Below are 27966 nucleotides of genomic sequence, written 5' to 3' on the forward strand. Positions count from 1 at the left end.
GCCTTTTCACATGAAAATATGTTATATTTTTGTTTTTTTCGTAAAAAAAGGAAGACGCAGCATTTGTCACACATCTCTGTGGACATGTACATTTAAAGAGAAAGGCACACAATTGGAGGCAGACATGTCGTTGGTTCGAATGTCTATCGCAAACTAGCTGCCAACTTAACCAGCAGATGGATGCTAAATAAGAAGTAAAATGCTTTGACATCACCCTGGAAGCTACGCAAGAAACAGCTGCGTTACAATTTCGATGGCATGCCGGCCAGCATCCGAGAGCGAGCGGCGCACCATTTCTATTGGAAAATAAATGTTTATTCCTTCCCTCTGAAAAGAACTGACGTTCGTGTTTTGCAGACGCGCTTTTTTGCGCGATATCTCAATCCACTGATATGGAGACGGAAATTACTTTTAGCCAAAACGAGCCCGATGCGGTGTCGCCCAATATATAATTACCTCACGCGGAATCATTCAAAGTGAACAGGAGCAACTGGGCGCTTCATTCTGGCATGCTCCGGCAGTCCACGCTCTCATCAGCTAGCACAATTGCAAGAGTTATTTCGTCATAATTTCAGAGATACCTAAAAATGGCACTACGCATCCTTGAGTATTGGTAGTTTACTTTTTCATAGTACACTGACTTTGCTCCCACTTTTAATGGGAAACAAAGGCATGTAAATGTCTCAACGTCTCGGACTAAGATGAGTGCTTAGACCATTATATTGTATCTTAAGCTATCCAATGTATCAGTTATCAGGTGGTAAAATGCAACTCGCCGCCATTGAACCGCGCTTTTTCCATCGGTCTTCCCTGCGAGTCTAGCAGGAGATTACTATATATGCTCTGATGGCACTCTTCTGGACAGCGAATTCCCACCATTGACCTCAATATTCGATGATATCCGGGAGAGGGCTACAAGACAGCCTACTTCTGCCATATACTCCACCTTCAAGGACTTTCAATGGACTATTCGCATCATTAAGCACGCCCAAATTCCAATCAGGATGTGCTACGAATTGTCAGATGTATTTGATTCAACAACTGGCTCATCCATCTAAATTACTCTGGCACCCAGCCATGCGGACATAGAAGGATGTGAAGTAGTAAGCCCAGCCTAGGTCGCAATGCTTCAAACCGGCCATTTTATTACAGCATTAAATGAAGGCCATTCAATACTGCAAAGGCATTATTCATTAAGACAGCCTACTCGATAATAAGTAAATCATTCGTTCTCTTTGCACTTGTCTATACGATTCTTACATTAGTTTCCTTGCCTAAATTGAACTCTACGCCCTTATGTCCATCCCTACATTTCGTTTCTCTTGTTACACACACACATACACACACACACACACACACACACACACACACACACACACACACACACACACACACACACACACACACACACACACACACACACACACACACACACACACACACACACACACACACACACACACACACAAATGCCAAATTAGACAATTGAATTCGAGTGGTTCATGGTCGTTCAGTCTCCACCACTGCCCACTCTCTTTTTTGTCGAGTGCTTGGCTCGCCTTGATCATCTGCAAAAGAGCTGGCCCTCATGCGCCAGGCCCACTTTTTTGATGGTGAGCTATGAGCTGTCATGACAGTGCCTCTGCTATAACGAACATAGTTCCAAACTTGCTCTAACCGGCCGCTAAAAACGACTGCCGTCAACCGCTCTCGCAGCTACCACCACAGCCCACACTCTGAACCATTAAAGGCGAGCGTCTGGCTAATAATATTCTATGCCTAGATTCTCACGATGTAGCTGAACTATACGATCTATATCACGCGTTGCTACGCTATAGCGCGCAATATGATTCCTAAAAGCTGAATCAAGCGGCGTGGAAAAGCATTGCAGTGCTCCCCAAAACGACTTGCCTCTCTCGATCGACTTTACACTACGGCGCTGTAATCGACACGGAAAACTTCAGCCCTGGTTGCCTATACAAATTCTCTCATCTCAGGTTGTAGGTTCCTTCAGGAAATACGTCTGGTTCATGGTATCAAAATTAGATTTATTCGGCCTAGAAATATATGAAGGGGATATTTCAGTACATTGACATGGAACTGTACTTCAAAGGGTTAGGAAAAATTCTCTTATTTGACAGTTACCGTTAAACACTCACATATATTCTAGTCGAAGAAAACATAACTGCTATCCATGCTGCTGCATGCGTTGTTGCTTTGTTCGTGGAAAGTAAAATTTTTGAGCAGACGTTTTAAACGCGCCATAGGCGGGCCTAGCCAAATTTGTTTCGTTATCCCTTGCTCGGTAAGCCCGCTATATACTCGCTGGTGCATTAAAGGTAGTTATTGTGGTCGCCAAGTAAAATCTTTTCGACGGTGTCACAATCGTAATAGATATGACTGATATAAATATTTAAACATAATTCTCCCAGAATAAGGAACGGCCCATCTTTCTGTCCATTTTTTTTTACACGGTCTTGTTTTTATCTTTATCAACGCACTTTCTGATAGTGGCGCATTCATGATTTTACGCCAGTTGGTTAAACTTCTTTAAGTAGTAACGCAAGCAACGTTACGTGTTCTTCCAATATCCTCCAAAATTTCCATCTTTGAGCAGATGTTGATATAACCTGTTCATTCTATGCGATTGAAAGTATTCGGGTCTTCCATACTTGGTGTGTGACACCTAAACATTAGAACGCAAACATGTTCGGTTAACCTCGTGATTCTGACTGTCTTCTTTGTCCCAGTATTACAAACAATTTTAACCACAAAGCGATTTAAAATTAGTTAAAATTCATAAATTGACCACCGGACTCTTCCATGACCCGGATATCAAGATCTTTATAAAAAGTGTTTCTCTCTCTTACTAATGTAATTTGAGTAACAGCAAAGAACTGGCCTTTCTAGCTGTAATTTCTAGATCAGTAACCAACCCTTTTTGGAGGGAACAATTTAGTACTTGACCACTAAGAAGAAAAACTAACGTAAACTTTCTCGTGTAACAGCTCTTCAAGTGCCCCAACTCATCGTGCGCTAACTCAAAATCTCAAAATAAAAGCATGAATAAGAAAAAGCTTACGGCAAAATCTGTGCCAACTCGTCGCTTGTCGCTCTTTCCCTAAGAGCAGTGAGGCCAGGAGGAAGGTTGCGAGGGCATGAAAGTCGCTCCACAGAGCCAGCATGCGCTAGGCGAGGTATCACCTTTGGCCTATTCCAAAGCCTCGCTCTTTCCTGTGCACAGCAGGTGGTAGCGTTACCATCTCCTTGTTCATTGTCCTTACGTTATCATTTCTAGGCTCAGGGATGCTACAATATATAAAAAAAAAACACTGAGTTTCTACGAAAGAGCTTCAGACGCTCCAGACGTACGTTTTGAATACGGCGAAGGAGAAAGATGGCTTGATCCGCATTCGTACAAACGGGAGCTATATTAACCGCATCTCAAACCGGATATGTGAATTGTAGCGCTTAGCAGCCTTCTAAAAACCGTACAGTTAGCGTTCTTGTTGCCTCTTTCACATGTACACCCTCACCAGAATAATTTCTCTCCACCTTCTGCTTTCACTGAATTTCAGACGGGTATATAAGCGTGCCCAAGGTTCACCGAGATCAGCGGTCTTTTGCTCAGCAACGGTGACTTTGTTCACAGTCATGGTAAGTCTTATGTGTCCCTCTCCTCCTTTGAAATTGAAAGTCGCAGACGGTTTTCGTATCGAAGTTTCCAGGATATTGGTGTGTTTGTAGAATGTGGTGCAATTTCTCACGTAAGTCGTGCTACACAACTGTAACTCATTTGTGCACTTATTCCTTGTCTTCCCGCGCCATCTAATTGTTTCCCTTCCGGCGACGTCCATACAGGTAATGCTTTCAAGCTACTTTACAAAATCATTACGTTACAATGGGTAATAAATTATTGTTTATTGTTCGCTTTTCCTTATCATATTCTCAGAATTCAAGAATAAAGCTGTTAGGTGCGGTACAAGCACGCATACTTCGCACACATTTTTACCTCGCTAAACGTAAATTAAAATCTGAAATTTTACTGAGCGGCTTGCATGCCTGACACAACACTATACACTAAAACCACTTAATGAAAATGCTATTTTTACGTACTCATTATAAATGGACACTCAAACAGAACGTATCTAAATACACGTCAGGCAAATATTTTTCATGGATATATATCTAGAATGTGAAATTAAAATTGCTGAATAGCAAATGGTATCTTTCTGAAAACTTCGTTTGGAAATTTTCAGCTTCTCGTCTGCGTCGTCTTGGCCATGGCCACCAGTGCCACTGCTTTCCTTCATGATGCCCTCCATGGTGGTTACGCCCCCACTCACGGCGCTGGCCTGACGAGCTACGGTCTCAGCCACGGAATCGCTTACTCGAGCCTCACCGGCTATGGACTTGGTCACGGTGTCGCCTATAGCCCAGCTGTCGGTTATGGTTTTACCGCCCCAGCTGTTGCTCGTACCGTCTCGACCTACCACGCTGCACCAACCGTGACCGCTGTTCACGCCTCTCCAGCTGTCGCTACCTATGCAGCTGCTCCAGTTATCAATGTCGCCACTGCTCCAGCAGTGTCCCGTGTCACCACCTACCAGTCTGTACCAGTGGTCGCCACTACTCCACCTGTCGCCGCAGTGGCACACGCCCTTCCCGCTCTATCCCGCTTCACGACCTACCAATCAGCACCAGTCGTGGCTGCCACCGCCCCAGCTGTCGCTAACGTGGCTGCTGTTGCTGCTGCCCCAGTTGTTTCTCACGTGACCACCTACCAGCATGCCCATCTTGTTTCCTCTGTTCCCAGTGTCTCCACCATAGCTCATACAACTCCAGATGTGCCCAGCGTCAACAGTTACGAGTCTGCACCATTCGCTGCCGCCCCATCTGTCTCCAACGGGGCTGCTGCTCCAGTTGCCAGTACTCCCACTGATCAAGCCGCCCCAGCTGCAACTAGAGTCTACCAGTCCAGCTCATCTGTGGGCACCGTCCGTGCTCCAGCTATAACCAAGGTCTTCCAGTCTGCTCCAGCCATTACATCTGTCCCAGCTGCCTCCCGCAATAGTGCCTATCAGTCTGTATCATCTATTGCCCCTCCAACTGCGGCCAAAGTCTTTCAGTCTACTCCACGCTTTTCTGCTGCCCCTGCTGTATCCCGTTTCAGCCCCTACCGTTCCGGCCCGTCTGCGGGTGCCGTGGGTGCTCTATCTGTGCCTAAGACCTTCAGGACTGCTGCAGCCGGTGCTTCCACCAAACCTGACTCCCACTTCAACTCCGACCAGTCAGCTGCACCTATCGCCGCGGTCGCTGGTCCTGCTGTAGCTAAGGTATTCGAGACTGCACCAGTTGCTGCTGCGCCATCTGTGGCCACCGTTAACGCTCCTCTAGCCGTCGCCACCTACGCTGCACCAGCCGTGCCCCACATCACCCCTTACCAGCCTGCCGCAGTGGTGGCCGCTGTCCCTGCAATCGCCACTGTTACCCACGCTGCTCCAGCCGTCGTCACTTTTGCCCACTCGCTCCCTGCAATCGCTACTACTACAGTCCACCACGCCCCAGCTGTCGCCACTATTTCCCACGCTACGCCAGCCGTCTCTGATTACCATCATACCCCAGTCTACGGTTACGGCATTGGCACTCTGGGATATGGGGTCGGTCACTATGGCCTTGGCCATGGCATCGGTGTATATGGACTGAACTATGGTTATGGCCTTGGCACTCCCTTCGACTACACCTCCCTTCTCCGGAAAAGGAAATGTGAGTAAGGTCTTGAGAACACTTCAGAGAACAAACGCAGTGTTACCGCAGTGGCTTTAAAGGCCCTGTAGTCTAAAAAATTAATCATGAGCATATCTCTGACATTTGGTAGTTCGCACGCGACATGCCCGACAGCTAAGTGCTCGGGGGTTGCGTGATGTCGCGAGACATCATGACATAGCCAACTTGGCAGGTCCTGTCACTTGGGGTACCTTCTTTGAGATGGAAGGATCAGATAGGAATTGAACCTTCTGGGACCCTTTGATACACAGTAAGGCATGCTACAGCTAGGCCACGAAAACATTTCGTACGGCTGTCAAAATAGCGTTGCATATCTAGGCCGGGTGGCCTTCGCATATGGTAGCTTATGACTGAACTATAATCTTTATGAATTATGTATCAGGGAACAATTTCAAGGATCAGTAAATACGCGAGTCGCAAAGCGCATGTACACAAAAGAGTTAGGTATTTAATGACTCAGACGGAAGATATTAACGCCGTCGCGTCATGACCTCAGATTGATTTATCAAGACTTTGTCTAACTGGACCGTTTTTTATTCTTTTCCAGAATGTGTTCTACTTTTCATAAACCCAGTATTCTTCAAAAGGACATGACGTCAACGCCATGCTTTTCGGGCAGGTCGATTGTCTTCAAACACTTCATAATAAATTATTTACATACAGCGAGAAGAATGATTTCGATTGTTGTTTCTTGCAGTAATATCTAGGTGGAGTATGCTGAACCTGCACTCTACTTGTCACTGCATCAACGACAGGACCTAAGTATCTAGATGCCGCCATGCAACTATGTTATTAAGACAGCTCTACAATCAGGCAAACCAATGATACAATCATATAGTGGTCCCATTCAAGGCTACAGTCGAAAGAACAGCCATGAAATCTGAGTCTAAAGACACCCAGCAAAAAAAAAATAATAAAACCAAACCGCTTAAATGAGGCGCAAAGTTTGGCCTCACCAACAAATTCTGAAGTTTCCGGCATCACGATAGGAAGGAGCTATCTTCTTATTTTGTGACAAGCAAGATCTTTGGCGGTCACCAGCGTGGCCATATTTTTCGCGAATTGGTATTGAAAACTTGCAAATCAATGACAGTATTATTTTCATCGTGAAGGCGTGAATGCAATGGGGAGTAATCCCATGTAAACTACCACTTTACGATTCTTCAAATCAAAGCTCCTGAGAACCTCTCGCAACCCTCGCTGTGGCCTGTGTTCTGTTAACTTATTCTTAATTTCTTTGAACAAGTCGCCTAACTCAGATCATGTGGGTGTGCTGACATTGCAATGCTAGAACGTGGACACAATAAGTCAATTTTTTTGCCTTTTGCTCTAGATTTGAAGCTTAAAAAGCATAAACGTGCTTAATTTACAGTCAGAGGAAAGCAATGAAATGTGCAATGTAGCCATTGCCTACAATTTTAAAGTTAAATACTTTGCGGAATATTTTATGCTGAAATATGTGCTAAATTGCCGCCGTCCTCTAGCAAATTACGGTCATTACAAAAACGCAGGGACTTGCTTGAAAAAAGTGGCTGACACAATGACAACTTTAGAATGGCTCCTATTTTTAGATGTCGACAAGAAAGCAGCATGAATGTAATTCTGAACAGATTCAAGCATATTTGTGGGTGCCATATCTGTTTATTAAATCTTCTTACTCAAGCTCTACAATCTCACCACTAGCTTTGTTCGATAGAAAGTACAGGATGCCTGAAAAAAGGTCAGACGTTATCCCCTTGCCCGTTCGTTACAAGTGAACGTTCATCTCTAATGACAGGGAACAACAATATGAAGGCTACGTAGTACGTGATGCATTTTACGCGAAGCATATATACAGCTCGTTCAGTCGAAAAGCCGTCGCCACACCCCAGTTTCAGCTCGGCTATTTTCGGGAACTGTCGGGGGTGTTCGTTGCAGGGCAGCAAGAATCGAGGCGTGTAGTTTATCGATAGATGCTACGTAATTGATGGGATGGGATGTATGATTGGCGGGTAATACTAAAGCTGTAATTAAACAATTATGTATCAACATATAAGAATAATTTAAAAATTAAACAATAAAAAATAAAAGTAACAGAGAAAAAGAATAAAATAAGTTTATTTCAAAGTGAGGAATTAAATATGGATAAAAAAAACATGCTTATATAGTTATTGCGTCGTAGATAAAAAATAGGAAGACGGTGAGTCGTCGCGTCGTATTCCGTCATAACCAAAGAGTTTAAAGTGAGTGGTCATTTTGCTTCAGTACGTCGCACTAAAAGTGCGTAGTCATTGTATCGTACTCCGTCGTATCTAAAAATGTAGATCATTCAAGCAAAAGCATTCTGCTCGAGTCTAATCTTATGTCGACGTTTAATCATTCCCCTAATTTCGGAAAGCTGTTATTATATGAGTAGAAATCTTTCTTCGTTTTTGTAACGTTCGTGCCACAATGAGCAGGTATCGACGCAACCTAGCAGCTTTACGGTTGCTGCGCTGTCTCTGGACACAAAGCTATGGGAAATTTTGCCGCTTGTACCTATGGCAGCGACCGGTCTATTTTTTTTTATCCTGTATGTTGCCAATTACCTCTCACTGATGGTCTTCCGTGAAAAAGCAAGTGCTTCGCAGATGTCATTTTTGCTTTCATTCTTCTCAGGTGCTGTTTAGCGAGTTTTCATTCTCTGCTAGTCACTGACATTGCCTGTCAAAGCTCGTATCCGGTTCTCAATTTTCAAAATAAGTCTTGCGCATGCATCAGTATGCTTCCACATTAATTGGATTATCTCAGAGAGGCATTCATTACATGTGCACTTCACGATATCATACATTATACTACAATATTTTTGTTAGACACGGTTGTACATTTCGCGGGAGAGGTAGTACAGTCAATGTCAGTCTGACTCGCGCACCAGAGTTCTTTGGGCAGTCTGACTATCGCATTTCCGCTAATCTTAGCAGCACCAGGTTCTAAGCATCCGCATTATCTTTAAATAAATGCAAAATAAAGGTTTGCATGTGAATCTAAACACCCCTGTGCGTTTGTTTGCCGCTGGAAGTTTTGCAAACACATTTGACGTAAACTCACTTCTGTTGTCGTTAACTGCGGTTCTAGGAATGCCGTTGTTGTTGTCTATTCCGCAGTGACATGTAGCATAGCGACTGCTTCTATCCACTAGGAATGACAATTCAGAGCAACAAAAACCATAGCGCCGTTTCGACGCAGCCGTCTGTTAGCCAAAAGCGCCCATCACAAAGATTAGTGCGCTTCGAGTGACATACATCACGCGACTTGTTTTGCTTTGCAGAAACAACTCGTCATATCCTCAATCTATTAATCAAACTCACCTGCCTGTTGACACACCTACCACTCACGTGATGTTTTTCGAGTGACATACATCACGCGACTTGTTTTGCTTTGCAGAAACAACTCGTCATATCCTCGATCTATTGATCAAACTCACCTGCCTGTTGACACACCTACCACTCACGTGATGTTTTTCGAGTGACATACATCACGCGACTTGTTTTGCTTTGCAGAAACAACTCGTCATATCCTCGATCTATTGATCAAACTCACCTGCCTGTTGACACACCTACCACTCACGTGATGTTTTACGAGCCAAATGTTTGACTCATAGCTTCCGTAGACACACTCATATAATGAAAAAGTATGAAGGCTCCTCCTGGTCAGCAGTTTCCGTACGCTCAAGACACTAAGGGTGGTTATAGTTAAGTTTCCGAGCGACGATATAATTTATCACTAAATGTCATTTTTTCTTTCTTCACAATGTAAAAGAGTGGCTATTCTGTTGGTTTCTACTTACAGAGTGTGTGAGGAATAGTAGTAGCTATTAGCGTTCAATTCATGCTTCTCTTTCACTTCGGGCAAGGTAAAAGGTATAGAGTCAAATGTCAATTTAACGAAACTCGATTTAACGAAAGTCCCGATTTAACGAAGATATTCTGATCCCCCTCAGGCAAGTATATTGTCAAATTCTTTAAGTAACTCGAACTAGCGAAATCACTTTTGCCATCTCTCCCGATTTAACAAATGAAAACTAAAAATGAAAACCATAAAATTTATTTTTGGTTTAGTTTGTAGAAAGCGCCCATAAGTGTATTGATGGGAGCCAACGGTAGCATCGTAGAGAAACTTCCTCTCACTTTTGTTTTAAATTGCGTGGCACAAAACGGGAGATTTATTGATTTGTATTCACGAAATTTTCCCAACGGTAAAAAGCATGCCCGTCGACCCGATGTCGCCGGTGGTGCCGCATGCCGACACCGAATCTAGTTATGGACTCCCTTGATCTCCTGGGACAGTCTGCCAAAACACACGACGGACAAAAACATGAAAACTCTGTGCTGTTGTTTGCTTTAAACCGTAAGCAAGCAAAGATCACTGACTTCTTTCTTGGGAAAGAAATTTGTAGTACCTTTGCACCTTTCTTGCCGAGGTAAAATTTTGTTGCTTCTTTTTATACACGCTTTCGGTGTCAGTCGCTTGCGCGGGACGCAATTTCATTGTGTTAACGTTACGTAATATGGAAATTGGTATTCCATTTCCAAATGACGTAGCACTACAGCTTCCCTGGTCCTTCTTTTAAGTTACACTGTTATGTCCCTTCAAAACACAATTTCATTTTCATCGAAATTACGCCTTGAACGTATGATGGCGCGGTACATCTATGACGCCGCTACACCATATAATAGTCAAAGGTATCGAATTAAGCGACCTAGAAATGTCTCCCTCGATTTAACAAAGTTCCCGATTTAACAAAATAATTTGTGACTCCAGTTAACTTGGTTAAATGGCGTTTTAAGTTTACTACTGTCGGGATATGCGGATGCAGCACAATCCCGCAACAAAATCACACACGAAGCAGCACTGGCAACGATTATTATTGCAAAGGAGTATTTGTTTAAAGGAGATGAGGATTAAATAGAATAAGCTGCTTGTTAGGACCATGAATTCTGCCTGTACAGCACGCGATGCCATAGGATTGACACTCGAGTGCCAGTCGGTCAGAGCTGACAGACGAATGCCCTGAAGTTGATTGGCATAGATTGTTCACTCGCACAGCTAATTCCTGATTACTATTTTAAACCGGAGATTTCAACGAGTGGAAACGAAATAACCTCCTTCTAGCGAGGCTAATGACAGCTAGCGGGAATTGATGGCTGTTTTCAGGATGCTTCCCAACATATGTACTCGTTCTCTTTTCACGTGCGATAAAGCGGCAGTCTATGGTTTCTTGCAGAACTTAAATTTGGTTTCGTCCTGCTGACACTAAAACATGACATGCATACACCATACAAGTCAAAGAAACAACACAAATGTTGGTTCGTACCTCCTTTTCGAACATCTCCATGGGTGTTCTCCGTAAAGCTTCGTTATCTGACTGATTACTTCCGCTCAAGGCATGAAACCCTATTTCTATATATATTCGCTCTGCCAGTGTATCGCGAAGTAAAATAAAATCCAGGAACAGCATTCTTTAAAACTTTACGAAGCAAATTAGTGACAATACCTAAACCAAGACGTCAACTTGCAAAGCAGTCAGAACAAACTAAAATTGCAGAGTGGCAGAGAAATGAAGTTAATTGAGGCTTAAGCAGGAGCTCTGGTTTCAACTTCTACGCACTCAGAAGGAGACTGCAGAACACCACACAGTGCCTGCTAACACAGCTCCGTAAAGAATACGAAACTGTCAAAGAGCTTTCATTGCTCGTGTAGGCCAGAGATTTGATCGAGACAATACATACCTACTTTAACACTTCTCGAAACATATGTAAAATGATCTTTCAGTTGGTAACAATACAACCCACAAATTATACATATTTCTGCAGACTATTTGCTTCTGCTGCTGTCGAGAACAAGCCTTTATGAAGGATAAAAAAAAAGCACAACTCTTTTTTTAATTTCCTTTAGTCGGGTAACCCCTGGAAAACTGAGAGCGCACAGGCAATCTATTGAAAGTTTATACCTGGCAGCGTCTGAGGATCACTCCTAAAGAACACTTAAAGAAACGCCGCGTTCACTAGTAAGCTATCTGTTATTTGTATTGGGAGCCCCTCTCTGGTTTATAAGTCTAGTTCAGTTGTGCAGTCGTGTCCGACTCTTCCTGATCCCAAACACCATATACCGCAAAGCTGTCTGGTCGCCCACTACCTTTCGAATATCACACAGATTCAGCTGCAGTGCCTCGAAGATGCCATCTAACCATCTCGTTCGCTGGCTACCCCTCCTCTTTTGTCCCTTAATCTTTCCCAGCATCAAGGTTCTCTAAATTGACTCCTCTCCTCGCATGAGATGGCCAAAGTAGTTGAACTTTAACTTTGTAATTTGACTTTCCAATGAGTAGCCAAGGTTTATAGCTGCCAGTATCGACTGATTAGATATGCTCCCAATCCAAGAAACTCTCAAGAGTCTCCTCCAGCACCGCAATTTACCGGCGATCAGCCCTGCTCACAACACTCGCATCCATATATCACAACTGGAAAAATCATAACACGAATTAACAGGATCTTGGTCGGCAGTGTGATACCTCTGATCTTTAAATTTAGCTCTTTTTTGAAGTCATATGTCGCAAATACATTGTGTTTTCTTATTTCTTTCAAACGCATGTGTCTACTTAGGGTAGAGGTAGCGCGCTAGCCTTTGATACCGGGGAACCAAAGTTCAGTCCCTAATTTTCATTATTTACATAGTCTATTGTAGGCAATGATATAATTTACTTATTTAAATTTCACAAATTACAATCTCTGTGGCATATGGCATCACAAACCGCCATCTGACCTGTGATCTAACCATCAATCCTTTTTCCTTGTGTGTGGTATGACGCAGGTATGCTCCTATAATGGCCCTTTCCACCAATCAGAATCAATATTTCGCCGACATCCGGGTTCGTATCCAATGGGATCTCTAATGCTATCGCATCAATAAATTCTTTCTGCTTTTTCAATAATTCATACAGAACAATCGCATTCTCCGCGCCTTTTTCTTTTTATGGAGTCATAATATGTTCCTGAATTTTCAGTTCCCTCAAAAACCAGCATAGCAATGACGATCGTTACGACTATTATTAATGGCAGTCCGGCTTCATACGGCCACCACCACACGCCAAGAATCTTTTCCAATCTTGTTTGTGCCGTTGTTCTTAGTGGCTAAGCTTCTTCGTGAAGTCACAACCACGTGGCCTCGCGCGCGTAATTTAAAATAAGTTCGGTGTAGGAGCTCCAACGAACGAGTCCCTTCGAAGAGACTTTCAAGTTCGCCACACAGCAGAGAGAGTAATTGAGCTATAGGAATGACCAAGACCTCTTTTAGTGCAAACAAAGCAGCATTGGCGCAAATTTCTTGAACAAAACTTTAGTGCTTTCACGCTTAAAAAATAAACAATCACAGCCTATTTTACAAGAGTTCGAGCCCAGTTATTCGACTTCGGTAGCAGAGCGTGTTAACACTGAGCCATCGCGGCGGCTAAGTGTTTAAGCAGACTTACAGCCCTGCCATTTGAAGTGGTGGTCTCCAGATGCCGCCACAAACCGGGCTGTGTGTGCTCTCGCTGTGTGTGTGTCCTCTCACATAGAGCTGTGTGTGTCCTCTCGTTCTCAGTCCCTCGTCTTGCGGAAACCACGAATAAACCTCCGCCATTTGACCCGACGGCTCCCAGATGGCGCCAGCTGTTCAGCCTTTAACTGCAACGCTCCACACAAATGACCACATCAGCATTTTATCATACATGTGTCGTGTAAAACATAGTAATTACATCCAGTTAAAGCATGCAAGGCGAAACAAATCGTTGCTTTGGTCCTATAATCTTTTTAGCAAAGATACCCCCTGCCTTTTTTTTACATTCGTTAGCAGCAAACAAATTAGTGATGTTAATTTTCTTTCGTGTACGTTAACTTACGTAAAGAAAATGCGGAAGAAGAAAATAAAGCAGCTGATTTTCCTTACTTATATTTGTTACCACAGATCTCCGACAAACAAAATACAGGCTCAATTTTGTTAATATGTTCTTCAATTTATGTGCGCAAAATGATGAAAATGGAAGCGAGGCCCTTTAATGTTCTTATATATTTGTGCTAATTACCTTTAATGGGGCTTCGCATCTGGCATCCTGGATGTCATAGGTGGCTTAAAGGTTTCTAGCATGGTTCTCATCATTCACGCTACATCGCATTCCACTTGGCAATAACGGTTTCCAAAGCGATCCACGTTCACCCCTATGAAGGAGTAGACACCGGTCAACACTCTCTAGGATAGGTTGCACGAAACATAAAAACCCAAGAAAGGAGCAGAATGAACAGCTGTTGTCTTAGGTCAGCTGGTAGAACACTCGACGCGAATTTCGAATGCCATGAGTTGTGATCCCATTGTCCGCTGTTGGTTGCTATTTCTACCAATTTCTAGGGGGACCTGATTCAACCTTTCGCTCTGAGACCTCCTTCTGTTATTTATGTCACATCTGCTGTGAATAAGCAATCTTGTTCCTGTTCTTCTAAATTATCTCTATGGTTATATTATGGTGTTACGATGACCAACAGCAACAGAAAAAAAAAACGAATGTGCGTTATGATTTCATTTGTGAAAGTGCCTGTTGGCTCCTTATGTGTAAGCTTACATTGTTCTCAAAAGTAGAGAGACTCCACCTAATGGCAAGCACCTTTAGGCCGAAAGTTTATTGAGCGCCATAAAAAGAGCTTTTAAGAAATAAATCATAGCTCATGTATCTGCCAGGTTACCTCGTGAAACAAAGCACGAAGTGGTACTAAGGTAAAGAAAATCGAATTCGAACTTTCAGTAGAGCTCATAATTTATGACGCGGTTTCGTCTCATATTTCTTGACACAATTGGGTGGGCCATTAACACAGCAATGTTCAAGAAGTGTTTGCTAGCATCGTACACGAGATTGACATATATAGTTTTTTTTTTATGTAACTGAAAGCAAAAATGAAAGCGAGCTCAAAAGCATGATCGGACTTTCCAGTATTTCGCTAAATCTTCTGTGTACCGTTGCTGCTGGTCATTGCGTTCATTATCTTTGCTCTCAAAATTTCACAGAGGCGATGAATATGTATTTCGTAAAAGTTTCAAGATTCAGAAAGATAAAAATTTTTGAAAAAGTGGCCGCGTTCAGGTTGGAAAAGCTCCCTGCCTCATCACCTCACTCAACGCCTAACTGTGGCCGTGGGGAGGACAATTCTAAAAGAATATTAGCCTGAAAGCACTGATGACCTCAACACCATCGACCAAGAATCTTGACCGATCTTGTTTGTGCCGTCGCTCTGGTTGACTATGCTGTTTCGTGAGGTCATAACTGCGTGCCCTAGCGCGGCAGTTCAAACTACGTGCGCTGCAATGGCTCGAACGCACGAGTCTCCGGACGGGTCTTTCACGTTTGCCAGCCAAAAGAGAGAGGGATGGAGTCTATAATTCCACATTGACTGATTATGACCTCCAGAAACGTTTCCCCTCTAAAAAGACCATCTGAGCTGTTTGAATCCGGGCTAGTACGGACCCATGTACTCGGGTTAAGTAGGCGAACATATTAACTACTCAGACACCGCGGCAGGTGCTCGCGCTCGCTATAGTATCCACCATTTGGCGGCGAGGCTCCCAGACAGTGGCACAAACAGGGTTAAGCCTGTGGCCTCCGAAATCAAGCACACCATTGCACCGCAGCTGATCGCCTTGTTCATGGTTAATCCTCCGTCATATGGAGCGGCGGCTTCCAGATGGCGCCACATGGAAAACTGAAACTGCAGCTTCCAGCGCATCGCGACCCTATTGGAGTCGATCTATTTGAGAGAAATGTTTCTTAAATCATCTGCAGCCACTTCTCGCCGTGAAACCAAAAAACACCGCCTGTATCTCAGAATTCTACACGCCACTACACATGCTTCGTGTATATTCCCAAGCAATAGCTGTGGTAATGGAAGACTGTAATCTTCTCTGCAGGAAAAGTGTTGCGGGATGGCTGAGGCCACAACGTGGCTTCAAATCATGTTTTTTGCCTACTGACTGCATCCTTACGATGTAGAACCCAGTCAGCATAAATTCGTCTGAGTGTTTCTTTTTTGTTGTTTTTTTTCTTTCCTAATGTCCCATCATCAGGTATTTCGCGAATAGCCTTCGAGTTCGGAAAGCTAAAGCGAACGTGACTTCATTTCCGTAGTATAATCAGAGCGTGCTAGCAGGCGCTTCTTTTACGTATTTTAATGCTTGCCTTCAATATTTGGGTGAGGAAAACACAATAGACTTACAAGCAGCTTGTTCTCGATGTAACCCTTCCGCGTCAAAGCCTTGTTATTGGGTCACGCCAGCGCAATTCGGTGAAGCGTAAATACTTCTGCCGTGCCAGATTAATCCCATCGTTGCTGTTTTTGCGCTTCGATGTTTGCAAATGGGAAATATTACAGAGCGAACTGCAGGTCCTCTATACTCGAAACATCGTCAGTATATAAGCCTACGACGGCAGACGAGGCGCACCGGAATTTAGCGCAAAGCACAGCCACAACAAAAATGATCGCTGTAAGTATAAGGCAACCCTTCAATCTTTATTGTTCTTAATGCAGTGTATTTTTGTTTAACACTAAAATAGACGCAAAAGTGAATTCTTCTAAATCTAAGTAATTTCCAAATCGTTGAAACGCAGTTTGAAACGGTTCTAGCATTTTCAGCAGTTGTCTTGTCATATTTCTGACGATCGGACGCTTTTAATAAATAGCAGCGAATTTGCGCAGATATTCTGCGGACTAAAAACTAACCGACAATTATGATACTCAGGCCCGTATTCTGAGTTGCTGAGAAATGCTGGAACATGATGTTACCACTACGGAACTGGAAGAGGTGGCAACATCATGTTCGGGTGTTTCCAACAATCAGATGACTCGATGTCACGTGAGACAGCGACCCTTCAATATCGACGCAAACACAGAATACTGGCCTCGGTAATTATATGCTTGAGCGCATATATTTACGTCGCAGAAACCCTGGCGCCTTTCCCATCAGCGGAATGTGCGAGAAGCATGCATACGTTCTGTCAACTGTGCAGTTCCACATTTCACAGTGATTACGGTTCAGCACCTTCACCCAGCGGCCAATCGGATAAATCTTTCGAAGACTAATTCTGGCTCTGTTTCTAAACATTCCAATTCCGCAGCAACATCCAAGGGACTGATCAAAAAAAAAAACAAATTAAGAAAATGGAATACAACGTATTTAAAGGCGCTACTTCTATACGTCGTTCTTTCCAATAAAAAGCGGCCGTTCGATCCCGCGTACTTGGGCACAGTAGTCGAGAGCCGTAGCCCCTGCTCCATCCCGGTGGGTCCTTTGGCGCAATGTATTAACGCTGCTCTTTTGAATGAAGATGAGGTAGTTAGAATCCACTCGTTCCTGTTTTTACCGCGATAGCATTAAAGGCTCCGTTCACCGGAAATCCGACCTCGGCGCCGGCGTTGGCGTAGTGAGCAAAGAAACACTAGCATGGCACTGTTAGGTGGTAGCTGGTAGCTGATATGGCCCCGCACTAATTGGGCGCACCATTGCCTGACGTCACGTTTGGCGGGAACTGCCAACTCGGGCCTTTCCTTTCATATGGGAGGATGGTGTCAGAATCAGCCGGCGATGACATTCGCATTGACGTTACTCTTAGGCAACGTAGGCACGTTCATACGGCTTGGTTAAAACGGGGAGTTATGTTGATAGCCAACAGCATCGCATTGCAACCTTAAAGGCGGAGCCTCAGTGTCGACTACAAATGTTTCTTCCTCCTTTATTGCGTTACTGCATAGGATAATTTTCTGAACATGCCACACATCTGAGGGGCACTTGAGCTCGGCTTTCAAGTTTAGGACGCGACAAAGGCGTTCCCAGGATCCTTATATGCTACAGTTTACTTAATTCACCGAGATGTCAGTATTTCATGCGATCATGGAAGCTTGCCCCAGGTCATGAAGAATCTTGTTCCGCGAGTTACCCTTTACCATTTGAAATGGGGTGTCCAGACGGGGAACCCTAGCCCGGGTTCCCTTAAGCTTCGCCTTTAAGTGTAGGACGCACTATCGTCGAGGCTTGTGTGGGATTCCAACATTGCCATTCACCTTAATGTCGAAAACGTGTACATTTCGGATGATCACGGCGGGTTGCAGGAGGCGGAACAGGATCTTTCTGTTCAGGTAGTCCACTGCCAACTTTAACAGGGTGGCCCAGAAAGCCATGCTATGTCAACCGGTTACGCCGACGGTGTAGACAACGCCCCTCAAGCTAACAACGAGAGCATAATACCTGCGGTTTAAAAAGTAGTAGAGAAAGTTCTCTATTATTCACCATGACGCAACACTCTTACAGGCACTCTGACTTAACAGAGACAAACTGCGAGCTTAATCGGTTACACTTCAGAAATGCATGTTCATGTGAGAGAAGTAAAAAACAAAACCACTTTGCCAAAACTTAAAAAAAAAAAAGAAGAGGCATTGAGCTATTCGAAATGTTCATAAGCACTTCTTACGATACTTTAATGTTTTGTTTGAAATAAAAACGGGGTAAGGTTTCTGAAAAAAAGTGGTGATAGATGGGGAATCCATTATTCTTGGCACAAAGAGTTCTAATCGCTAATTACATATGGACAAAATGAAGAACCAAGTATGTCTATGTGAAATATGCATGCCTTTCTTTTTTTTGATACGCTGGTGCATGGTGGCACTCTTGCTTAAAAGAGACAGGTACTTTCTGATGTTAATTTTGACCAAATTATAAGAGGTGGTAAAATATTTTGAACAGAAATATTTGACCCGCTTGCTAGTTGTGGGTAATACAGCCAATTGCAGGAGCCCTCACAATGAAGCGTACCAATTGTATTTGTTGAAAATAAATCTGACTACTTTGCGCTGAATGCTTTAAAAATTATGCTTGGCTCAGTATATGAAAGCCAACATACAAAGCCATACTTGAATACCGGTCGGACTAGTGAGCTACGCAAGATATTTTGCGTCAGGTGAGGCGCCTTTAATATATGTACGTTTCAAGTAATAAAAGGCCGACTGCGCTTTGCCGGTAACATTAGAGACATGTTTCTCCTATTTCAGGTCTTGGTGATAAGTATAGCAGGATATTTAAATTTAGTTACCTTTGGACTTATCAAGATGGTGATGAAAAGAGAAAGCCTGTTTTTGCATTGTTGTAGACATATAAACTGTTTTATTGACGTGGGTTACCATCTACAATGTCTCGCAAGAAGCTAATATCTGCGCAACAACATTGTTCAGAGGATGTTGATCATTGGCGCCATTGATTACATTATACCTGACGCAGTCATCTGCAAACATACGGACCATACAGAGAGAAGCGTCGACATTATGTGCGAGATCAGTAATGAAAAGTAAGAGGCGAATTGCAAGCAGTTGAGGACAACAGCCAATTAAGGAACACAAGAGCTCTGTACAAGACAATCAAAGATATCAAAAGAAGCTTCTGTGCTAAGCTGGGCGTGATAAAGGAAAAACGAGGCAAGGGCCTCACTGAAGCCTCAGAGATAAAAAAGAGGTGGCAGGAGTAAACAGAAGAACTGTACAAGAAGGGCCCGGATGGGCAAACCCAACATAAGACGGTTGTGATTACTGATCTCGAGCCGGGCATCCTGAAGAGTGAAGTTGAATGGGCCTTAGCCAGCCTTGCTAAGAACAAAGCTAGCGGAATTGATGGTATTCCAGCTGAGTTGCTTCCAAAAACCTCAATCATGACGCTGTTAACATACTGCATACATTATGTCAGAATATTTGGACAACCCTGCAGTGGCCACAGGATTGGAGGAGGTCGATTTACATCCCCATTCCAAAGAAAGGCAGTGCCAAAGATTGTTCCAACTACCGCACGATAGCGCTTATTTCGCATGCTAGCAAGGTGATGTTGAAAATCCTCCAAGGTAGACTGCAGCAGTATGTGGATCGGGAGCTTCCAGACGTGCAAGCTGGGTTTCGCAAGGGCAGGGGAACTAGAGACCAAATTGCCAACCTTCGCTGGATCATGGAAAAAGCAAGAGAGTTCCAGAAACCCATCTACTTCTGCTTTATTGATTATGCGAAAGCGTTTGACTGCGTAGATCACAATAGATTGTGGCAAGCTCTCCAAGAGATGGAAGTTCCAATTCACCTCATCTGTCTCCTCAGGAACCTGTATGAAGGGCAAGAGGCCACAGTCAGAACTGGGCATGGTCTTACTGATTGGTTTCCGATTGAGAAAGGAGTGAGGCAAGGCTGCATAGTGTATCCCTGCCTATGTAACCTATATGCCCAGTGCATCATGACGAAGGCCGGTCTGGAGGAGTCTTCAGCTGGAGTGAAGATTGCTGAAAAACGTATCAACAACCTTAGGTATGCGGATGATACCACTTTAATGGCAGAAAGTGAAGTGGAACTCAAGGGACTTCTGATGCGCGTACAAGAAGAGAGTGAGAAGTTTGGGCTTAAACTGAACATTAAAAAGACAAAGATCATGGCGTCTTGGCCTATCAAGTCTTGGAGCATCAAGGGACAAGTGGAAGCTGTGACAGATTTTCTCTTGTTGGGCTCCAAGATTACCCCGGAAGGAGACTGCAGCCATGAACTTAGGAGACGCCTGCTTTTGGGAAAGAGAGCCATGGTTAGCCTTGACCGCCTAGTAAAGAGCAGAGACATTAGTCTGTCAACCAAGATCCGTATAACTCGTACTATGGTCTCTCCAGTTGTGTTGTATGGATGCGAGAGTTGGACTGTGAAGAAGGCTGACCGCCGAAGAATAGACGCGTTTGAATTGTGGTGCTGGCGGAGACTCTTGAGAGTGCCTTGGACTGCCAGAAGATCAGATCAGTCGATATTGTCGACCGTAAACCCTGACTGCTCATTAGAGGGTCAAATTCTAAAGTTAAAGCTCAGATACTTTGGTCATCTGATGAGAAGAGAGGGGACGCTGGAGAAAGATTTGATGTTGGGAAAGGTCGAGGGTCGCCGGAGAAGGGGTAGACAGCGAACGCGATGGTTAGATGGCATCCCTGAGGCGCTGCAGATGAAGTTATGTGATGTTGGGAAGATAGTGAGAGACCGGAAAGCGTGGCGTGACATGGTCTATAGGGTCACTAAGAGTCGGACATGACTGAACGACTGAACTGAACTGAAGATGCGAATTGAAGCTACAGCTGTACCTTGAGGGAGCCCTGAAGACGGCCAAATATAGATACATAATAAAAACGGCCCGACAAATAATTATTTAACGAATTCGGTATATGATTGTCACGGACGCATGACACTTAACTGTTCACTCAGTTTTCTAAGGATAGCTGTAAAAAGCAAAATTTGGCATTGTAGTCCCACAAAGCTTCTAAGAGGTCACATGGAACTAATTCTGAATTGAGGTTATCACTGACAAACGTCAAGTCTAACATGCAGTCTGGTCGCAGGGATACGTATGGCGTTTGAATAATTTGCATTCAACGAAAATCACGCGTGATATCAAGAAGCGGTGTATCAAGCAATACCCATTGCACAGATGCTTTTGAGAGCAGACCAATTTAAACCAGGCAAATTTAAATCTCCGGTGCAGACAATTTTTTCAGCCACCTAAGTTGCACTGTGCGTGTGCGTGCGTGTGTGTTAGTGTCTTAGTGTGTGTGTGTGTGTGTGTGTGTGTGTGTGTGTGTGTGTGTGTGTGTGTGTGTGTGTGTGTGTGTGTGTGTGTGTGTGTGTGTGTGTGCGTGTGTGCGTGTGTGCGTGTGTGCGTGCGTGCGTGCGTGCGTGCGTGCGTGCGTGCGTGCGTGCGTGCGTGTGTGTGTGTGTGTGTGTGTGTGTGTGTGTGTGTGTGTGTGTGTGTGTGTGTGTGTGTGTGTGTGTGTGTGTGTGTGTGTGTGTGTGTGTGTGTGTGTGTGTGTGTGTGTGTGTGTGTGTGTGTGTGTGTGTGTGTGTGTGTGTGTGTGTGTGTGTGTGTGTGTGTGTGTGTGTGTGTGTGTGTGTGTGTGTGTGTGTGTGTGTGTGTGTGTGTGTGTGTGTGTGTGTGTGTGTGTGTGTGTGTGTGTGTGTGTGTGTGTGTGTGTGTGTGTGTGTAAATTGTTCACTGTTTCGAAATCAGCATTTGCTCGATTATTTTATATACAACCCTGTTCGATTTCAATTTTGAAGCAGAGTACTTCTATGTCACTGGCGGTAGGTAATAGAGACATCTGCTTATGTGTTTTAGTTAAAATAGCGACACCTCCACCAAGTAAGCACCTAGCCTTCAGTAATACTGAGTAACCTGGAGGAATAGTACTATTATTACTGAGTATTTGGTGGATTTCAAGTTTCTGCATTCATTAAATATTTACTGAGCCGCACGACACACTCCTAAAAAAAGAACGTTATAACAAAATTCACCACTATTAAGTACACCATTTCTGAGCTAAAAATAATTTCCAGGACCTTAAATATTTATTATCATATTTTGTGTTGCCTGCGGCTTCAAGACAGTCCTTTTAACTAATTGTAACAATTTCGGGTGAATGTTCCAGAAAAAAAGGATTCCAGATCTGCTGCTTTGTTTAACACACCCTCTACAGTTAGCACATTGCACCAGCGAAAATCACAGAAGCACAAGAAAAACAAAACTTGAAGTTGGGCTAGATGGTGCATTGTAAATTGACTGAAGATAAAGCGCACGGGAAGACACACACAAGAGAAGAAGACACAAACAAGAGAAGAAGACCCCTTTTCAGCATATATTTGCTGTTATTGCTGCAATAAACCAGATGTGAGCGCGTGTCCTGTGTCTTCTTCTCTTGTGTGTGTCTTCCCGTGCGCTTTATCTTCAGTCAATTTACAAGAAAAACAAGTACACGGCACAGCGCGGTCCCGTGTACTTCTTTTCTTGTGTTTCTGTGTCTTTCGTTGGTTCAATATGTTAAATTCACACCAACTAGCCCAAATGGCCACCATGATAAAGTGTTTCCAATTATGTTTGCATTGATAGGGGTTTGGGTCGGCAGATTTGCATTAACTTAGGGGACAACAGTACTTTGTTACAAGAACTTCTACAATTGGCACTGCATCTCAGTGGTGCAAGTCATCTTTATTCTTTATTTCGTTATTTTATAAAACACCAGCGCAACCTTCTCCTCATTTTCCGTTTTTTTTTTTTTTTTAAAGCTATCCCAAAGGTTATTGCAAATCTTTCGGGCGCGCAATAAAAAGTCTTCTACGACTGAGTATTTGGTGGATTTCAAGTTTCTGCAGTCATGACATATTTACTGAGCCCCATGGCATACCCGTAGAAATTAAATGTAAAACATTTCACCACTAGAAAGTACACTACTTCTGAGATAAAATATGTTCCAAGCCTATAAACATTTTTTGCATATTTTGTTTTGCCTGTGGCTTCAGAACATTTCCTCGTTTTTCTTTTAAGGCTAACGCTATAATAAAACGACAAATATGTTTCTTTCCTTATTGCCTCCTTCAACACAAATGCAGAAGTCAATTTCTGTGTCTCGGGTTTCAACGCTTCGCATTGCAACGATTCACATAAAGACGCTATGCATATCAGTTGTATATGAAGCAGCACAGTGTGCAGCAAAGCTGCGGCGCTTCATTCGCCTAAGTGAGGCGAGGAAACGAGGCCGTGATGAGAGGTGGGTGATCCCTTGGCAGAGGCAGAACAACGAGCTGTGAGGCCAGAGGCTGACCGTAATTGATAGCATGTTAAGCGCATTGTTCAACTTGTACGGCGCACCGCTTTTGCTCGGCCATTGCTTTAGCTATGCTAAATCTTCCTAATGTACTTTGTTCTACAGCTCACATCTTAGGCGCTCATTCCCAGCTTGAGCAGATCTGGCGTAACCGGTAACCGCTCATGGAGTAGCCAAAAGTTGGCGCTCGCCATCCTGAGGCGCAAGGTTCTGCCTGGTCTCCCGCAATCCGCCATGGTCACGCATAGCACAGAGGTCTCGATCAGTCTGATGAATGGCAGCGTTGAGATCATTTGAAACCGCTTAAAGCTATGACGTCCTCCACCTAGAGTCAAAGCAAACCTCTGAGTACACTTAAAGGAGAAGATGAAGTTCCGCTGGGTACCAGACCGAAGTGCCACTACCTGCCTCCCACCTTGCATACGTACCAGGTGGCGGGCGAAGTAGGAATACAGAAGGACGAAGATGGTGGTGAGAGGGAGAGAGCAAAACAGCCATCGGGTACGTCGCTTAGTGACTTGAGAGTATGGCGAGAACGGAGATTTGACCAATCGGAATCTCCCGATTACGCGAAAAGGACTCGTACTATTTTAACATGGCAAAGGAGATTATGGCTAATGTATGCGAGTGCGCGCGACCACAAGGCGTGAATCGAGAAATAGAAGAGTAATTTCCGTAAAAGCGGCAGCTTATGGCGAGAACAGCGGGATCGCGCAACACGACAGTAAGAATGAAAGGCATTGGATGGGGGTGCGGCTGGAGAGAAAGGAGAGCAGTGGCAGAGGGCGGAAGGGCGGAAGCGTCAGGCAGAAAGTGGAAGAAGAGAGTACGGCGGTGTCAGGAAAGAAGTATCCCGCTCAGTTTGCATCGTCTGATACGTAAAATAGGTAGTGGGAAAATATGGAGCTTCAGAATAGAAGCGGGCTCATGAGCCGCCCGAGACAAGGTCAACGTGGTGTGGGGTTTCCTACCCTCCGCGGTGGCTCAGTAGAAAAGACGCTTGGATACTGAACTGAAGCTCCCTTGTTCGAACCCGATGACAGAGACCGCATTTCGATGGAGGTCCAGCGAAAAAGTGTCAGTGTGCTGTGTGATGTCAGTGCACTTTGAAGATCCCCAGGTGATCGGAATTATACTAGTCAACTATAGCACCTCTTTACCTCATTCTTCTTTCACTACCATCTTGCTTCCCTCCTTTACGCTATGTTACAGGTGTCCACCGAGAAGTGTAACCACTACTGCAACTTTCCTCTCTAATATACCAATTTACAATTTTTATTTATGTATGAGACCGCACTCCAGTCCGGCGAAGACTTCACTCAACTTCACTGTGGAAGGTACCGCGCGAAAACAGATGATGCTAAAAAGGAAGGAGACTTTCGTCTTTTCTCGTTCTCTTCTTTTCGCGATGAACCAGTACCAAATTTCTTATCTACCTATCCTACCTCACTAAAACGCATGAACAAACCTCGTCATTCAGAACCAAGCGTTGGTCCGGTTCCTAATAAACATCGGCCACTACACAGATCACAGAATCCCTCTGTAAAATCTGAAACTGGGAATGGAGCATCAGCTGAAAGTAAATTTTTTTGTTACCTCAAGTATAGCGCTTAAGCTGGTATTTATCCATCTTCCATATCCATGTCCATCTTCTTCTTCACAGTATATACATTTTGTCTCACAAAATTGTTTACGGCATTTACCGTAGCATAGACAAAAAAATTCTAATACTTATGGAGATGCAATCAAAATTCGCATTACCAAATGTCAAATTGCCTCTGGCAGGGCGCAGCTCGTTTTACGGACCCCATTCTGCTGCAAGTGCTATCGAAAACCTGACCAAAACTCGCGAGCTGCAATATGATTGCTTTTTAGCGTAAGTAGATCACTCGCAGAGAAAGGCGACACAGGAGACACGAATGATGTGTTTGCTGACTGATCTTTCTTTTTCTCGCTCTGCCCACCACTTATGAAATGTCACTAAGCAAAAAATGACATCCAAAGAAAAGAAAAGAAAGAAAAGAAAGAAATCTCATTAGCAGTTCCGCTTATTTTCTCAACGCCATTGCTAGCAAGGACCACAACCAGTGCCTACGTAACATTTTTCATTGCTTAAGACTTCGCCTTTCACATGTGTTCACCTCCTTCAAACCTCTACCCTTACTATCCCGCTGCAGGTTCGAGCCTCTCTACTCCTGACTGCGGCCGTCAGCTCATTTGCCGGCTACGTCCCTTACGCCAACTATCGCGCCAAATATGGACTCGAGCCTTCATCGCTGCCCTCCGCTGCGCTCGCATCCACCCCCGACTTCGTACGCACCATCGCAGCTCTTCCCGCCGTAAGCAAGCTGACCACCTATCAGGCCTCACCGGAATTCTTCAGTGACCACATTGAGCCCGCTCTCACTGCAGTCTATCAGAGCACCCCTGTCGTCGAAGCATCCTCAGCCGAGGTCACCGCTGTTCACCCTGTTCCAGCCGTGACAGGTGTCACTAAACTCACCGCCAATTATGCCACTCCAGCTATATCCACTTACCGCACTGCTCCCGTCATTACCGGAACTAACCAGGGAACTCCAGTCCTAAGCGCTACTACAGGCGTTCCGCCTGCTGTTCATACCATACCTACCATTGCCACGTACAAGGATGCGTCTGCCGTCACAGGCTTCTATCATGCCCCTGAATCAGCAGCCACTCTTAGTGCTGTGCACGCTGCACCAGCAGTAACCGCCGTCCACACCGCACCTTCAGTAACCACCGTCCACGCGGCCACTGGAGTGTCCAGAGTGACCAAGATTGATCCCTTCCACGTGTTGGACCATCACGCAGTGCGCACCGCCCCTGTAGTGTCGAGTTCTTCTCACGACCCTGTTTCGACTGTGGCTCACCTACCAAACTACGAATTTGGGGACGGAGAACTGGAATTCACCCAGGGTGTTCCAGTGTACGGCCACAACTACGACTACGGCCTCGATGCTTTCGGCTTCATTGCCAAGACCCACAAGAAGAAATGTGAGTACATAATGAAACTGCCTTTGAACTTTGCTGCCTTTTCTGCTCTTAAATACCAACCAGCGTTTGTCACAACTAATTGTAATTTGATTTTCTTTCCTCAACCAGGAAATATCCTTTATTATGGATATAGGGCGTCGTGAAGAAATGATCATCGGCATTTAGGTAATCTCCTAATCTCGTTTAACACAATGAAATAAATTGTTTATACATACAGATCAACTTTGTTTCAACGATGCATCTTTTGCTCGTCCATGCCGTAATTTCCAGTTTTGGGCAGCTTTAAATGGCATCTTAAGGAAGCAAACAAGGTATGAAACGACTAGATCTTACTGATTCATGTAATCTCAATTTTCAGTGGTAACCACATCATTATATATAAGCTACAAGTCTTCTTTCATGCAGTAAATATCTATGGCTAAGCGGTACTCCGCACATTTCATATGGCCGCATTTAATGCCAAGAATGTTAGAACCCGTCCAAGTACTGGCGCCATGCCCATAACTATTTCTTACTGGAATCGCAGTATCAAGTAATGCTGACGCCACTCTCATCTTCTACTGGAAGATCACAAATAAATTGAGCAACATTTTAGGAAAACATTCTTTGTTTCCTCCAATCAAGAGTGGATAACGTACCTCAAATGTATATAATGGGCTTCTGCAATATTTTTTATACCGTACAACACAAGAAATACACGGCTATAGTTTAATGCAGTCAGAGTGTAAGCAATCTAAAGTAATGAATTGGATTATATGTTTTCCGCATCTATTGACGCAATTATCAAAAATATTTTCCGAAGATAGAAATCACCAAAGTTCATACACGAAACACAAATTACTCACTGAAATATTAATGCACAGTACTCATAATATTGTGTTACGCAATGACGCTTGAACCAGATTGCTACTTTTACGGCAGAGTGAGCTCTATAGGCACAGAGGCGGTGAGCAATAGTCCACATCCTAGAGACAAGGTTGCCGTAATATATTTTAAAACATTGCGTCTCGCATCTATTGTCGCGCTAGCCCCCTGTCTTGACACATTACCGGAATCGAATATTCGATTACATACACTGTTAACTAATATTAAATACAACTGATTTCAGCACCTAGATTCCTGTAATAAAGCGCCACTGAACCATTGCAGAACAGCAATCGGTTGCAACTGAGTTATATTTTATCCATCTCTTATTAACATACTACAAATAAACACAAACGAGAACCAACTGAAGCCACTTGCATCATGTATAATCACGAGCACTGCATACATTATAAACTTCCTCCGACATTTTTTGTATTCTTGGGCATTTTTTTTTTTCATGCTTCCACATGAACACATTGCATCAATTGCATCACAATAGTGCCTCGCTGTGAGCGTCGTTGGGAAGTGGAATATTTTAATTTATCGATTCCTCGCGTTGCCTCCTAGAAATTACGCTGCTGTATGCGCCTTGAGGGCAATAATCGCGAAACTGCAAAAACAGA

The 27966-nt window shown here is 44.0% G+C and overlaps 1 protein-coding gene across 1 annotated transcript in view; it reads left to right on the forward strand.

Annotated features, from left to right (window-relative positions):
- The first annotated feature begins 3627 nt into the window (after nt 1-3627).
- Nucleotides 3628-27966, forward strand: part of LOC146196410 (uncharacterized) — a 32368-nt gene continuing 8029 nt past the window's right edge. The window contains exons 1-4 of the mRNA XM_084596991.1: nt 3628-3657; nt 4260-5766; nt 7471-7529; nt 25645-26479. Coding sequence (XP_084453117.1) covers nt 3655-3657; nt 4260-5766; nt 7471-7529; nt 25645-26479 — 2404 coding nt within the window. The 5' untranslated portion in view covers nt 3628-3654. The remainder of the gene's footprint in view (nt 3658-4259; nt 5767-7470; nt 7530-25644; nt 26480-27966) is intronic.

The sequence above is a fragment of the Amblyomma maculatum genome, chromosome 3 (assembly GCF_055883805.1).
Source record: "Amblyomma maculatum isolate TAMU_Amacu chromosome 3, ASM5588380v1, whole genome shotgun sequence".
NCBI lineage: Eukaryota > Metazoa > Arthropoda > Arachnida > Ixodida > Ixodidae > Amblyomma > Amblyomma maculatum.